Source organism: Eriocheir sinensis, chromosome 41 (genome assembly GCF_024679095.1).
Source record: "Eriocheir sinensis breed Jianghai 21 chromosome 41, ASM2467909v1, whole genome shotgun sequence".
In the NCBI taxonomy this organism is placed as follows: Eukaryota; Metazoa; Arthropoda; class Malacostraca; order Decapoda; family Varunidae; genus Eriocheir; species Eriocheir sinensis.
The window spans coordinates 12,739,243-12,755,476 of record NC_066549.1 but is presented as its reverse complement, the minus strand read 5'-3'; the positions used below and the strand labels follow the sequence as shown (position 1 = coordinate 12,755,476).

Genomic DNA, 16,234 nt, shown 5'->3' with positions numbered 1-16,234 from the left:
GAAAAAAATGGATATGACGGACTGAAAAGTGTCAGGGATGTTTTATGATATTTTTCTTATGATATGTGTGTGTGTGTGTGTGTGTGTGTGTGTGTGTGTGTGTGTGTGGGTTAGTGGGCGGGCGGGTGGGTGGGTGAGTGGGCGGGCGGGTGGGTGGGTTTGCGGGCGGGTGTGTGTGTGTGTGTGTGTGTGTGTGTGTGTGTGTTCATGAAAAAAAGTTAAAGTATTAGTTGTTTTATTGTGAAAGGTAGAGCGTGAAATTAAATACCTTTGAGTGGTCAGAAATTTTATTTATTTAGACTTTGTGCTAACTAACGAAGAAATATACAGACACAGGTATTCAGGTGTTTCACGTATATACATTTGAAGGAATATAAGTATGTATGACGGCTGACACACACACACACACACACACACACACACACACACACACACACACACACACACACACACACACACACATATGATTAAAATATACATAAACATATATTTTTTTTTATTTACACGGAAAACATATAATTTGATAGTGTATATTAATATAGCACAAACGTTATATAATCTTTAATATTTAACTCATTCACACACACACACACACACACACACACACACACACACACACACACACACACACACACACACACACACACACACACACACACACACACACACACACACACACACACACACACACCTGTCATAATGAGCACGGTTACCTGTTCAGTGTAGTGGCAGAAACACCTGTCTTTTTGTAGCACATGAAATAGTAACAGGAAAACACACACAATGTCTTTGAACCCACGCCTGCCTGGGAGCACACCTTCCCCGTGCACACAACACCTGGGGACGACATGATAATACGTTGACGTCTGAACACTGAACACGAACACTGTTTTTTTCGAATGTCCTTCCCTCAATGTGGATCGTCTTTTCCTCTCTCGTTCATAAACACAGAGACTACCATTTTTTGCTTCTTTCCTTTATAGTGGATTGTATTTTCTCGCTCTATCATAATCCCAAAAAAACTAGCTTTATGCGCCTTCTCTTCACTGTGGATTTTCTTCTTCTCCCTCGTTCATTGACTACCTTTTCTATGCGTTCATTAGCACACATTTACCTATTCACCTGTAGTAATGTAGCACCTGCTTCTCTGTGTGCCTTATTGATAGCACACGTAACTTTAGCCTATCTTTAACATGGCACATCAATGGCTGTGTTACGAGCTCTCCATTCATCGGCCATTCACTTGACGTCAGTTCTAATTATATCACTGAGTCGAGCCCCGTCACCTGTGTAGAATCTAGTGTTCGGGTTAATGGCTTCGTCCAACACATGTATTTTCTCTGTTAATGTGGCGCAAATAGTCAGACAGATGATACACTTTGAGGGTTTAACGAATCCTAAACCACTTTGAAGTTGCCGGTGTTTTTTGAGTTGGTAATAACTGGCACTTGACGGTAAGGGAGTGTTTGGATTACGGTCGTTTGTAAGGTCCGCTTGTCTTACACTGACGTTTATTTTACTATTACTGGTATATATTTTTTTCTTCTCATTTCTTTTTTTTTTTTCTTCTTATTTCTTATCTCGCTGACGGCTGTGTGTTCTGATTGCACGTGTCTTTCTTTTTATTTTCTCTACACTTTTTTTCTTCCTTTGTTGTCCCTTTTTTCATTATTTTTCATTGAGTTTATTTATTATGAACGCACACTTTCTCGTAACCTTTTGTTTTCAAGCATTGATACTTTTTCATTTATCCAACATTGTTCTTTGCAGTAGAACTATATATATATTTTTTTCGCTCGTAAAATTGTTCAGTGCATCGTCGTTTCACGGACATGACTTTAGCACCGACTTTTAACTTCTCCTGTCTTTGAACCACACCCCTCGTTAAACTTTCTCACCTACTTTTTTATATATATTTTTTGTTGTTGCTGAAGGTCTTTGTCTTACAGCAGATGTTTCTTATAATAATACTCTCTCAGTGGGTGACTTTTTACCCTGCTGTGATGTAGAGGTCAGGACTGTATGCCTGGAGTAATTTAGCGCTGGCTGACACGAAGAAGTAATGTAAATAAAAGCAGTAGTAGTAGTAGTAGTAGTAGTAGTAGTAGTTGTGATAGTTGTGGTGGTTATACATATATGTTTTTAAAGTGCCTCATCATTTTTTTCTGTATGGTATTTCTTTAGTTAGCAGAGACATGGTTCATTGACATTACTCTGATGCAAGGGTTCCTCGTCTAGTATGACACCCATTGTTACTCAGCAGTATACGAAATGTGATGCAGGTATATTATTTTTTTGAGTGTTATCTTAATTACTTCTCTGCTTCATCGTCATCGAAATTCTGTAGCCACCACCACACCGACAACTATCACCATCACCACCACTCCTACCACCCCTTCCACCTACCACCACCACCACCACCACCTCTTCCACTATCACCTCCACCCATTCCACTAACACCACAACTCCTTCCACCACTCCGTCCACTACGACCACCATTGCAGTTAAAGGCCATATTATATCCACAACACCAGAACTACATCCTAACACCGTCTCCTCCTCCTTCACCACCACCACCAACGCTAAGGCTGCCCCTCGCCACCGCTACTGCGTCCTCATCGCCACAAAGTCTATAAAAAAAAAATAATAATTCTAGAAGATTTTATGGCCAAGAAATGAAATACCTAGCTTATTGCGCTCTCTCTCTCTCTCTCTCTCTCTCTCTCACAAATATATTCAATGCTCGAAGTTTTTATGGCCCAGAATCTCATTAACCACCTTTTTATCCCCTCTTTATCTGTTTATCCATCTATCTATTTATCCATCTTCCTTTTTTTCCTTAAGAGGCAGACATTTCAGATGATGCAGTGAACAGTTTCTTAATTCACTTCTGCCCATCAGTATTCACCGTTACATTGTATTGCATCCCGACCTTCCCTTAATTTTTTTACTTAATTATTCTAGATTTTATTCCTGCTTTGAAGATTTTACTGCACGCTGATTCTAGGCCTATCATCTTCATTAGGGATAAATCTTCCTTATGAGCTTTCGGACGCTTGATTTCTTAGCGGTGTATTAACGTAGTAAGTCTCTCTCTGGTTTGATAATAATGGTACAACACAATAATACGATACATAATTTACGTTGAAGTGCCAGCAAACGTAAACAACACAAAATATGGACCAGTTAGAACAAAGTCATTATGAGTTCAGAAGTGAGGGTGAGGGTTCGTTATGGCGGCAGTAATTGCTATCATGAGTGTATAGTGCTGGTGGTAATGGTTCCTACGTAATGTCGTTAGTTGTGGTGGTGGTGGTGGTGGTAGTAGTGGTAGCAGTAGTGGTATTTTTTTTAGATATTCTTTCCTGCTTTTTATAATAATGGAATCCTTGTCCTTTTTACCAGTAATATTATTTTTTTTTTCACCAGTCTTTTCCCACATTTATTTGCTTATTTAGAGTGGTTTTAGGAGGGCGATCGTAAGGGGTCGTGCGCCGCAGCTGGTAACACTGTATCTTGCTGGTCTCTGTATGGTTTTTTTTATTGTGTCTATCGCCATGCTTAGTGTTTTTTTTTCTTTTCTTTTTTCTTCTTGTTTTTTCTCTGATTTTTTGTTACTGTTCTTCTTTATCTTCTTCTTATTGTTATTATTATTTTTTTCTTTCTTTCTTCTTCTTTTTCCGCTTCTTCTTCTTCGCTTTCTTCTTTTTCTTCTTCGCTTTCTTTTTTCTTTTTTCTTTCTATCTCCTCTTTCCTTTGTTCAAGCACGATTACATTCTTTATTCTTTTTCCTCCTCCTCCTCCTCCTCCTCCTCCTCCTCCTCCTCCTTCTCTCTTTTCACGCTCTCACTCACCATGACCTTTCTCTTTCTTATTGCTCCTCGCTGCTGATGCACCCTCCTCTCTTATTTCCAATTTTCCTTCATACATATCCTTTCCTCTTCTGTCCTCCTATCCCTAACCCATGCCTTCCTTTCTTCCTAGTCCTCCTTATAGCTGGGTATCGCACTCGCGCGGGGGAAGGTCGGGCTCGAGAAGTGAGATCCCGTTGTAGTGGTGATTTTGAATGCTCTTTGGCGAGACTGGAACCGCTATGCCATCCGCCTCGGGTAGTGGAGTGCGCGGCCGTGACAGGGGCAGAGAAGGGTGATGTGAGAGGCCGCGGTGGTTCCTCTGAAGGGAGATATCATTCATGGACCACGAGTTCTTCCTGCCGTTGCTGCTCAGATGATGATTGAACCTCCTCTTCGCGTCATCATCCATCTCGATATCCGTTGCTGTCGTCTCGTTCTCCGGCTCTGGCCCGTTCTCGTCAATGTGATTCCTGTCCTCGCCCAAGTGGCAGGTCAGGGGATCCAGACCTGCTGTGGAGTGCTCATAAGGGACGTACGTGGACCTTCCGCAGGGTTGCAACGTCCTGCCGTAGCGTATGGAAGGTCTCAGGAGGGAGTCCCGGCCGCCTTCCGCCTCCTTCGTTGAGTTTCTTGCGCTCGCCGCCAGGAGAGACTTTTGGCGGCTTGAGCGTCTTCGGAACGAGTAACGGACCTGCTGGAGCGAGGCAAAGAAAGGTGAAGTTAGTATCGTGGCATCGTGTCTCTCTCTCTCTCTCTCTCTCTCGCTCTCGCTCTCGCCCTAAAAGAAAGGAGACGAGGCTGGAGGCGGCGCGCGGGAGATGAAAGAAAAAGGAGGTAGAGTGCAACCATTATCCTTTTGTTTAGGCGGAAGGAAAAGCGGAAAGAGGAAGAGGATCAGGAAGAGGAAGAGAAGGGGGAAGAGGAGGATGACAGAAGGAGGTGAACATTCCAGCGGTTGTGAGAGGAAGGATAAGAGGACAAGGTCGAGAGTCGTGTTAAGAGGAAGCTGTTGATGGCTCTTGTGGACTGGAGGTGAGGAGAAGAGCCGGGGTAGATGGGTCCAGAGGGGCGGAGAGGGGAGGTGTGTGTGTGTGGGGGGGGGGGCACACACCTCCAAAAACTTTGTTCCCAAGTAAGATAAGATGTGAGGCTGCGGCGGAGGCTTAGCTGATCCTGCGGCGTCAAGAGGAGGAGTTAGGTGAGGTGGAGGAGGATCAGGATCAAGAAAGGAGGCTTAGGATGGAGGCAACAGAGGAGGACGGGCGTCGAGTGTTAGAGGCAAGAAAGAGAGAGAGGTATGAGGAAAGTAGAGAGAAAAGTGAGGGACAGAAAACGTAGTGAAAGAAAAAGGATGCGAAAAATTGTTGAAAAAGGAAAAGGGGAAAAGAATAAAGAAAAAGGAGGCGGTGGCTAAGTTTTCAGCGTGTGAGTGCGGTGTACTGGAAGACGCGGTTTCGAGTCCAGCTGACGGTCTTCAGTAATCGCCTATTTGCCTAAAACTATCCACAAGCTGTCCTGATGACCACCTATCATCCCGGACTCTAGCGAAATTCTCTAAAGAGGATCAAGTGGAATTCTGAGGGGCAGTATGAGCCAAGCAAGATGGCACCTCTATAAAACACTTCTCTGCGCCATTACTGGGGTAGGGCCGACCAGAAGTCCCCATCAGGCAAGCCTGCCGGCGCTATAGGCCGAAAGTAAACAAAAAAGAAAGAAAAAAAGAAACCAGCGATAGGAAAAAAAAGAGAAAGCGAAGAATGTAGATGGGAAAGAATGAAAGGGAAATACAGTGAAAGGAAAATAAACCGAAGAAAGCGAGTGATGAAGATGAGCTGAAAGAAGGGAATGGGAAAGTGAAAAAAAAAATGGAGAAAGCAAGTGAAAAATGGAATAAAAAAGGAAACATGAATAAAATAAAAGAATAAAAGCAATAAAGCGACCAAAATAAAAGAGAAAACAATGAAAGAAAGAAAAAAGAAGAGAAAAGTAAGAGTACCAAATACCAAACAAAAGAAAAGAAAACGAACTATAAAACCAGAAACCCTAGAAACAAAAATCTTCAATCGGCGGGAGAGAATTCATATATATGGATGCGATTTTTGAAGGCGTCTATAATTTTCCGATTCCCAGGAGTTCAACGTCACAGTCAATACGTCGGCTGCAGAAAAGGTGCCTGCCAATGCCTCTACTTCATCGCCCTGCTGGAACTGGCAGATATTTCCTACTTGATGTGAATTAAATGAAAAAATAATGATTGTACTGGATCAAGAGAGAGAGAGAGAGAGAGAGAGAGAGAGAGAGAGAGAGAGAGAGAGAGAGAGAGAGAGAGAGAGAGAGAGAGAGAGAGCGAGAGAGAGAGAGAGATAGAGAGAGAGAGAGAGAGAGAGAGAGAGGGGGGGGCTATATATGAGATCAAGGAAACGTATGGAAAAGATAATGATGAAAGAGGGGGAAGGGGGGGGGGGCCAGCGAGGCGTTTTGAAAAAGGTCGAGTGAGAAAGAAGAGGGAGGAAGGGAGAGAGGGAGGGAAAGAAGAAGGGAGGGAGGGAGGGATAGGGTTTACGAGAGGAGCAAGATTAACAATGAAGAAAGAGAAAGGGGAATGGAGCTAGGAGGGAAAGAGGGGACGAGGGAGGGATGGAGGGACTGAATTATCCTTGAAGGAACGAAGAATGGATACGGAAGAAAGGAGAGGAGAGGGGAGAGGGGGAAGGAGATTAAGCAGAGGCAAAGGAAGGGAGTTTTTCATTGTTCTTCGCCAAGATAATTTGTTTTTCCGATTCTCTCTCCGGGCTGACTCGAGGCGACGTGGAACATAAGGGAAGAGAGAGAGGGAGGGAGAGGGAGAGGGAGAGGGGAGAGGGAGAGAGGGAAAGGGGTTACGGAAAGAGTACCATCAGATATATCAATTGACGGGCCAACACAATCAGGTCACAGGTTCGGATCCGTTCACATGGTACATACGAACAAGCTTTGGAAACAGTACTGAATGGATTACTTTCCCTTTGTACTTTCGTGAATTGCTAAAAGAAAACTCATGGAAAACGATCTCAGTTCTTCAATATATATTAAAAGCGTTTGAGTTTTTTTTTTTTTTTTTGCTTTGAACTGTGTTTTGTACGTATGAATTGCGTTGACATCGATATACACATTGTTATTTTAGTATTTTACGAACGGTATTTTTTCTGTGAATTCCAATTATTAATGTTCTTAGGAGTGCTTCAGTAATGTTGTATTGGTTGAAAATATTAAATTAAAGTTGTAAAATTTAAACATACACAAATATTTAGAATCGATGATAATTACGATAGCTTGAAAATTATGCATAAGAAGACACGAGATGAATATCAGTATTTGAAGCGGGAGGTGAAAGGGTTAAATTTTCTGAGGTGAAGTGAGGTGAGGTTGGCTTAGGTAAGGAACGCACAAAACTAAGATTGCATGCAAATAATAAAATAAAAGAGGCGAGAGTACTAACAAAATATAGTATCAGGTAAAAATATCAGGTTTAGTGAAGTCAGGTTAGGTAAGATAAGGTAAAGTTATTTAATAAGGAACGTTGAAACCTATTAAAGCATTACACAAAAGAAAATAAGAGGCGAGAGTGCTAAAGAAAATAGTGAAAAGGTACACTTGCTAGGTTTAGTGAGGAGAGGTGAAGTTAGATAAGGTAAAGTAAGGTAAGGTTAAATTAATACGGAATGCAAAAAAAAAAAAAAAAAAAAAAAAAAAAAAAACCAGAGCATACAAATAAGATAATACAAAGGCGAGAGTACAAACAAAATATAGTATCAGGTAAATATGATAGGTATAGTGAGATTAGCTTAGGTTATACAAGGTGAGGTAAGGTTAGATTAGATTACACAGTGCAGAAACTAAAATAGCATACAAATAAGAATAAAAATAGGTGAAAGTACTAACAAAATATAGTGCCAGGTATAAATGTTAGGTTTAGTCAAGTGAGTTTACATTTGATATGATAACGTAGGGATAGGGTAGGGAAGGGACAGATCAGAAAAAAATAACGCAGATAGCTTGGGAATGAGATCATGAAAAATGGCGAGAGTACTAAGAAAATATGCTTGTAAGTAAAGAGGTTAGGTTTAATGAGGTGGATTTAGGCTAGGAATGGTACATAGTGAATTTAGGTTAAGTAAGGTACATAGTGGATTTAGGTTAGGTTAGATACATAGTGGATTTAGGCTAGGTAAGGTACGTAGTGGATTTAGGTTAAGTAAGGTACATAGTGGATTTAGGCTAGGTAAGGTACATAGTGGATTTAGGTTAGGTTAGGTACATAGTGGATTTAGCTTAAGTTAGGTACATAGTGGATTTAGGTTAGGTAAGGTACGTAGTGGATTTAGGTCAGGTAAGGTACATAGTGGATTTAGGATAGGTAAGGTACATAGTGGATTTAGGTTAGGTAAGGTACATAGTGGATTTAGGTTAGGTAAGGTACAGAGTGGATTTACGTCAGGTAAGGTACATAATGGATTTAGGCTAGGTAAGGTACATAGTGGATTTAGGCTAGGTAAGGTACAGAGTGGATTTAGGCTAGGTAAGGTACATACTTGATTTAGGTTAGGTTAGGTACATAGTGGATTTAGGTTAGGTAAGGTACATAGTGGATTTAGGTTAGGTAAGGTACATAGTGGATTTAGCTTAGGTTAGGTACATAGTGGATTTAAGTTAGGTAAGGTACATAGTGGATTTAGGTTAGGTAAGGTACATAGTGGATTTAGGTTAGGTAAGGTACATAGTGAATTTAGGTTAGGTTAGGTACATAGTGGATTTAGGCTAGGTAAGGTATATAGTGGATTTAGGTTAGGTAAGGTACATAGTGGATTTAGGTTAGGTGAGGTACATAGTGGATTTAGGTTAGGTAAGGTACATAGTGGATTTAAGTTAGGTAAGGTACATAGTGAATTTAGGTTAGGTAAGGTACATAGTGGATTTAGGTTAAGTAAGGTACATAGTGGATTTAAGTTAGGTAAGGTACATAGTGAATTTAGGTCAGGTAAGCTACATAGTGGATTTAGGTTAGGTAAGGTACATAGTGGATTTAAGTTAGGTAAGGTACATAGTGAATTTAGGTTAGGTAAGGTACATAGTGGATTTAGGTTAAGTAAGGTACATAGTGGATTTAAGTTCTAAAGGTAAGGTACATAGTGAATTTAGGTCAGGTAAGCTACATAGTGGATTTAGGTTAGGTAAGGTACATAGTGGATTTAGGTTAGGTAAGGTACATAGTGGATTTAGGTTAGGTTAGGTACATAGTGGATTTAGGTTAGGTAAGGTACATAGTGGATTTAGGTTAGGTAAGGTACATAGTGGATTTAGGTCAGGTAAGCTACATAGTGGATTTAGGTTAGGTAAGGTACATAGTGGATTTAGGTTAGGTAAGGTACATAGTGGATTTAGGTTAGGTAAGGTACATAGTGGATTTAGGTTAGGTAAGGTACATAGTGGATTTAGGTCAGGTAAGGTACAACACGCTAGATTAACAAGGATTTCAGGAAACTAAGATAGCAAGCGAATAAGGAAAAGAAAATAGGTGAGAGTATGAACAAAAAATAGAGACCAAATGGGTTCATTGGACGCACACTAGGGTTTTAGCGCCATCACAATAAGTCTTCGTTTGGGCTTTTTACAGTGACATCTGCCTTCATGACTTTTCGTTTACGCCCCCCCCCCCACCCCCCCCACCCCAATGCTCTCTCTCTCTCTCTCTCTCTCTCTCTCTCTCTCTCTCTCTCTCTCTCTCTCTCTCTCTCTCTCTCTCTCTCTCTCTCTCTCTCTCTCTCTCTCTCTCTCTCTCTTAATTAATTAATAAAATTCATCAACCACTACCACAATTATACACACACTCCACAACTATACACACACACACACACACACACACACACACACACACACACACACACACACACACACACACGTCTTAGATTTAATTGATAAAGTTTTCTCATATTACAGAATCCTCAAAAAAAAAAAAAATGTAGTGGCGATAAACTCTGTCCTTTTTTCACTTTAATAACGGATGGCGTAAAATAGGACCTACTTACATCTCGGGCGTTGCTAATGAGCTGGGAGCGAATATTAATGTCATTTTCACGATATGCTTCACCGATTTTAGCTGTGATGTAGTGAAAGCAAATCGTGCACTTTTTGTTTGGCACACTTATAGATAGATAGATAAGTAGATTGATAGACAGAGTACTACTAAATCATTTCATCTGCGAGCCAGGTGGTTAATTAGGCAGTCAGGTATCAGACACACCTGTGAGATTTAGTAATTAAAAGTCAGTCAGTCCCATAAAAGGAGCATAATTTCCTCCCCTTATCTCACCTGTTAATCACTTTTTTGGTCAACCTGTCAGTCAACGCGTCCGTGAATCAGTAAGTCTGTCAGTGAAATCATTCCTGTTATCATTCATTCTTTCAGTCAGTCAATTGTCTCATCTGTTAATCACTTTCTTGGTCAACCTGTCAGTCAACGCGTCCGTGAATCAGTAAGTCAGTCAGTGAAATCATTCCTGTTATCACTTATTCTTTCAGTCAGTCAGTCGGTAAGCCAGTCACTCAAGTAGTTAAAGGGAAGCAATTAACACATTTAGTTCAGTTATTATTTCAGTCCGTCAGGTAGTTACGTCACTCAGTCAGGTAGTCAGGTCAGTAAGTCAGCCAGTCAGGTTATTTGGTCAGTCAGTCAGCCAATCGAAAAAGACACTGAATCGCATGACCTCATAAATGCAGTCAGTCAGTCAATCCGTCAGTCGTCAGTCAGTCATTCAGTCAATCATTTGAGCAAGACACAGAATAATATATCACGCGTGCAGTCAGTCAGTTCGTCAGTTAGTAATTCAGTCCTGTTGCCAGTTTAAGATATTACTGTTGGTTAGTCGGCCAGTCAGTTGCGCTAAGTCACGGTATCCTGCACTCAGCAAGTTATGCGTTCTCAGCTTCAAAGTCATTCAAGGAGTGGGCGGCTTGGGCCAAAGAAAAAACAGAGATATGAGAGGAAGGGAAATTAGACCCTGATGGAAAGCTGAAATCTGGTCATGAGAGAGAGAGAGAGAGAGAGAGAGAGAGAGAGAGAGAGAGAGAGAGAGAGAGAGAGAGAGAGAGAGAGAGAGAGAGAGAGAGAGAGAGAGAGAGAGAGAGAACATTATTAATTATATATCCAAGCTAAAAATAAAGATAATATATATCTCAAACAGTGAAAATGTTAATGCATCCCACTAATGAAAGTGATTAGAAGCTCGTTTCCAGAAGGTTAATTATACCGCTAATGAAAATTAAAAAAAATAAAATACTCGTTTTTAACACAAGCACTCACGAAGTAAATAAAAAGAACACAAATAAAAAACGAAATTAATATATTTGAGTCTCATAAACATACGGAAAGCTGCTTCTTAATTTCCTGCAAGAAACTCTTAAACCATGTGTGTGTGTGTGTGTGTGTGTGTGTGGGTGGGTGTGTGGGTGTCCCTGGCGTATGCTATTAGGCTGATTGCCAGACTATCAGACGCGGAATGGAGCGACACGAAGCTATTGCAGACTGAATTTAATCCTTCATTTCGGTGGTGTGACGCGCATGGTGGTGATCCCGGCTCTCGTGACTCAGGCAGACAATCATTAGTTAAACCTTACTGTATTGACACGTATCTCGGTAACGTGGTTATTATCATTTTGGACAGCGATAGAAGTAGTAGTAGTAGTAGTAGTAGTAAAGGTAGGGTCATTTCCCAATCCAGTTTCCCCTTTCTTTCATTCTTTCTCGTATTTCTTCTGGATGTCGTTGAATCCTATCCCTCAAGCTTAACCTTAAACCACCTCTGCCTCACTACCGCCACACACACACACACACACACACACACACACACACACACACAGCACTTGCTCATGTCGGGAGGGTACCTGCTGGCGATTACGAGTCCAACACGTGATCAGGCCGTGGTGAATAACACACACACACACACACACACACACACACACACCTCCCCCAGCAGACCGAGACTCACCCCGTCCTCGAACACATTGACCACGGACGTGTCGAGGTCGGCCCCGGAGCTCCGGTAGGTGGTGAAGCGCGAGCTGGCCCGCGTGCTGGCCCGGTACTGCAGGTTGGAGCCGGTCCTGGGCGAAACACGGGCGGGTTAGTGGCGATGGGAGAGGGAGGTTAGGTGGAGTTAGGCTACGCTTGGCTAAACTAAGATAGGCTAGGTTAGATTAGGTTAGGTTAGGTTAGGATGGGTAAGATTAGATTGAGTTCTGCTTGGTTGGGAGGGTTAAGCTGGGTTTGGTTAGGCTAGAATAGGTTATCGTCTTCCAAATATGTCGAGGCCGGTCTGGGATGGGCTCCCGCGGATCCTTTCCTCCCCTCTGCTCTGCCACACAGTCCCAACACCTATCTCCTCCTCTCATATGTAAGCTATAGGTAACATATGAGAGGAAAAAATAGGTGTTGGGACTGTGTGGCAGAGCAGAGGGGAGAAATGGACCCGCGGGAGCCAACGCCAAAACGGACTCGACAGTTTGGTTTCACTTTAGGTTAGGCTAAGGTAAGATAGGCTAAGTTGTGCTAGGCTAGGTTTTGTTAGGGTAAGATGGGTTGGGTAAAGTTTGGTTAGATTAGACTGGGGTAGATTTGGCTAGGTTAGGTTAGGCTGGGTTGGTCTAGGTTAGGTTAGGTATAAGCTGGGTTGGTCTAGGCTAGATTAGGTTAAGCTGGGTTGGATTATGCTAGGCAGGTGGTTTGGTTAGAGTAATGCAGGGTTAGTGGTGGATACATTGGGTAAAGTTAGATGACGTAATGTTAGGTAGGAGATGGAATATCATAGTCAGATAAAGTACGATTGAATGATTAGATTAAGATGTGATATGATGATAGTAAGTTTGAAGTGATGGTGAGAATAAGTTAGTTGATGGGGGCGTAGCTATAATGTTAGTAAGCTAGAGAGGACCAGGTTTGTTTAGGTAGGGTGAAGCTAGTACAGGCATGAATAAGAGATAGGATTTGGGCAAGCTTAACTTTAGTCACTGTACACCAGCGTTGCCAAATTGTCGTACACACCGTATTGCATTTTCGTAGTTTCTTACTGATATCTATAGCAAAAACAAACAAACAAACATCAATATATGACAGTTTTAACGCTTACTTTAATATTCTTTCGTTATTTGTGTAGGTACGAGAGTTTGAGGCTTAAAAATGATAAATACAATGTGGTGAATACGATAATCTGGCAACACTGCTGTACACTGAAAGGGTCCAGAAGCTCTAAGAGAGAGAGGGGGCCTGGCTTCTGGGTCTGTTAGTGTACGGTGACTATGCACTGAATTGAAAGGGTGAGATTAGGTTGGATAAAACGAATGGATAGGTTAGAGAAACTACTGTGGATTAAAATATATACACGATTGGTTATCATGCTCCGGGTTTGTTGGAGTACACACAGTTGCATCATGGCGGGTCATGTGTAGGCTGAGATAAACTTTCTGCCATACAGCAAACTTTATTTATTTATTCATTTATTTATTACGTTGAGCCTGTAGCACCGGTAAGCTTTCTTGCTGAGGCCTGATGGTTTTCCCCAGCCCGGTAGTGGTGGAGAAGAGTGTTTATAGTGGTGTTCCTTGGCTCATGCTGCCGTACGGAACTCGTCTTTGCTCCACTCTTGAGAGTTTCGCTAGAGTACGGGTTGATAGGTGGTCTTAGGACAGCATGTAAGTAGTTTTAAGCCAGTCGGCGATGGCTTGAAGCGACGGGCACGATAAGAACCCGGGTCATCAAGGACACCGCCCCCGCACACTGACCACTCAGCCACCAGCCACCAGGTTTAGGGGTGAATGCCTCTCGCCGTTCGGAAAAGGTGGATCGTATCTCTCGTGTTCGTCAAGATGGTTAGGAAAGTTTGACGGGGACGCGTTTTCTGTAATGATGCATCTCCTTTCTGACCTCGTCGCAAGAATGATTGTATCCTGCATCAACACCACTACCATTATTTTCAGTTAGTGGTATTATTATTTTTTATCGGTAGTAATAGTAACTGTAATTGTATTAGTAGTAGTGGTAGTACTAGTAGTAGTAGTAATAGTAGTAGTAGTAGTAGTAGTAGTAGTAGTAGTAGTAGTAGTAGTAGCTCTGTTAGCTTAAGAAAAATATGTTTAATAAGGTTTATAATGCTAAATAAAGATGGTTGTCGGCCAGTCATTGGCGGGGTGGGGCCAATGAATTGCTTTGTGAAAGGATATGAGAAAAGATACCGCTCACAACGCAACTTTAATGGATGGAGGCCCGTAGTGGTAGTGAAAAAAAAGTAGTAGTAGTAGTAGTAGTAGTAGTAGTAGTAGTAGTAGTAGTAGTAGTAGTAGTAGTAAATGGTGGTACTTGTTGCTGTTGTGCACAATTTTAGAAACTGGGTCTATGATAAATTTGGAATTACGTATCTTACTGCCCATAAAAGAAGTTATTTTTGGATGAAAATAGGATAATAAAAATTTATCTCATGCAGAAAACAAAAAGTTATATAAGATTAATGAACCACTAAACGATGGCAGTTTGGCCCCACCGCGGACCTTCAACACAAACACGAGACGGCGGACACACCCTCCCACGCTAGCCCTGACTGCTGGGCCGCTGATAGGCTGCTCCAGGCATCCTTCTGCCTCGTTACCTTCTCCCCAGCGACGCCCTCTATTGACCTACTCCAAAAACAAACATCCTCCCCTTCTGCCTCATGCAATGCAGAGAGCAAACGCACTCTACTGGTTTACTCTCTCTGTAGCCTATTGCGTTGGGTCGTCGGCCTCGATTCCAGTATTAAATGTGGTTTTCCAATGAGTTCAGTAGGAAAAGTCTGTAAAGCTGGAGAATTTAAGTTGAATGATGTCAGACTGGAAAGTGAAAGCTCCAGTAGTCAAAATTTCCCTCCTGACAAAGCTTCGAAATATTGCGTTGGCTCCCTTCGTTTCCCATACTTGTGTTCGAGATATTTTATTTTCCATTGGTTGTTTGACAACGTTTTCCAACCTAGCTTTTCACACCAGAAGTTTGTTCAGAAAAGGTTTGCTTTGTTACACATGCTGATAAAAGTTTTAGTTGGCACCGTTATTCCGGGCTTTAGGTGGGGCTGAGTTAGGTGCGGCGTCTGGCTGTTTGGGCAGGTCAATGTGTATTTCCAGAGTAAGGTAACACTTATAGGACAAGGCGCATCACCATCCCTTCTTATAAATATAAATGTAGGCAAATATAGATAGAATGATGGATTTAAATTGATGGATACGTAGATAGCTTGAATGATTACATATGTAAACAGTATTTTGTCCAATAAGTATGATTAACACACACACACACACACACACACACACACACACACACACACACACACACACACACACACACACACACGTGCGCGCGCACGGGCTATCCTATCCTATTGTAACTCTTTGAAAACGAAGAATCAAAGGAATTGTCCTATTAGAAAAAATGCAATAACACAGTGAAAATATCCGTAATGAACACCACTGAGAGCCGGGGGCGTCAGGTACAGGCCGCAGCAGTGGCTTCTGGAGCGGTGATATTTTACCTCATCGGTGGCGTAGTTGGTATGCTGCCCTGACTTTCACTCGGAAGGCTCTGGTTCGATCCCCGGCACTCAGTGGTGTTCATTGCAGAATTGTACTAATCACCATTGGTGGACGGAAAATCATATTGCAATTTGCGTCCGTAAGCACGAGCGCAAATAAAAGATGTTCATCAAAATGGAGTGTTTAAATCCACTAACGTTATGAGTTGGCGTATTGGCCAGCGGAAACAGTTCAATTTTGCGAACAACAAATATCGCATGATGTAAAAACAAAAACAAAAAAGATGAAACAGGGGCTTTGATAGTAGTGAAAAACAATCGGGATCACCAGAAAAAAGCGAAATTTAAAAACAAAGAATATTGATCAGCAAATTCAAAACATAAAAATAAAGGAGGAAACAAAAACATTGACCAAAAATCTGTATCCGTGATTAACCGCAATACAGCTCCAACAGGTATTCTTATCCATGCTCAGTTGCTAGCGAGGAGGGCAATAATCTTTTTGTCGTCCTTCTGCTGTCTTTCCGTTTTTTTCTACCTCCGTTATGAACCGACATGTAATCACCGTAAACACAACGCATCCTTTGGTAAATATCTCAAGCTGACTAACTTTGGCAAAACTCCGATGAAATAAAAATGACCATATAGAAACCACGCCTGTTCTTGAGGGCAGACTCTGAATGACTCTGAGGAAGATTGATGGAGGTTGGGACTTGGCACGCCCCACCCCACGACTGCTTTATTTTTTTGTTTCCTTCATTGGCGGTTGACAACTTTCCGAAAAAAAAAGAGTTG

General features: G+C 41.8%; 1 protein-coding gene across 1 annotated transcript in view; it reads right to left on the bottom strand.

Annotated features, from left to right (window-relative positions):
- Positions 1–3,803: 3,803 nt before the first annotated feature.
- The window catches only part of LOC127009753 (gonadotropin-releasing hormone II receptor-like), a 65,377-nt gene continuing 52,946 nt past the window's right edge, over positions 3,804–16,234 (bottom strand). The window contains exons 5-6 of the mRNA XM_050883133.1: positions 11,879–11,993; positions 3,804–4,548 (exon numbers count right to left, since the gene is read on the bottom strand). Coding sequence (XP_050739090.1) covers positions 3,991–4,548; positions 11,879–11,993 — 673 coding nt within the window. The 3' untranslated portion in view covers positions 3,804–3,990. The remainder of the gene's footprint in view (positions 4,549–11,878; positions 11,994–16,234) is intronic.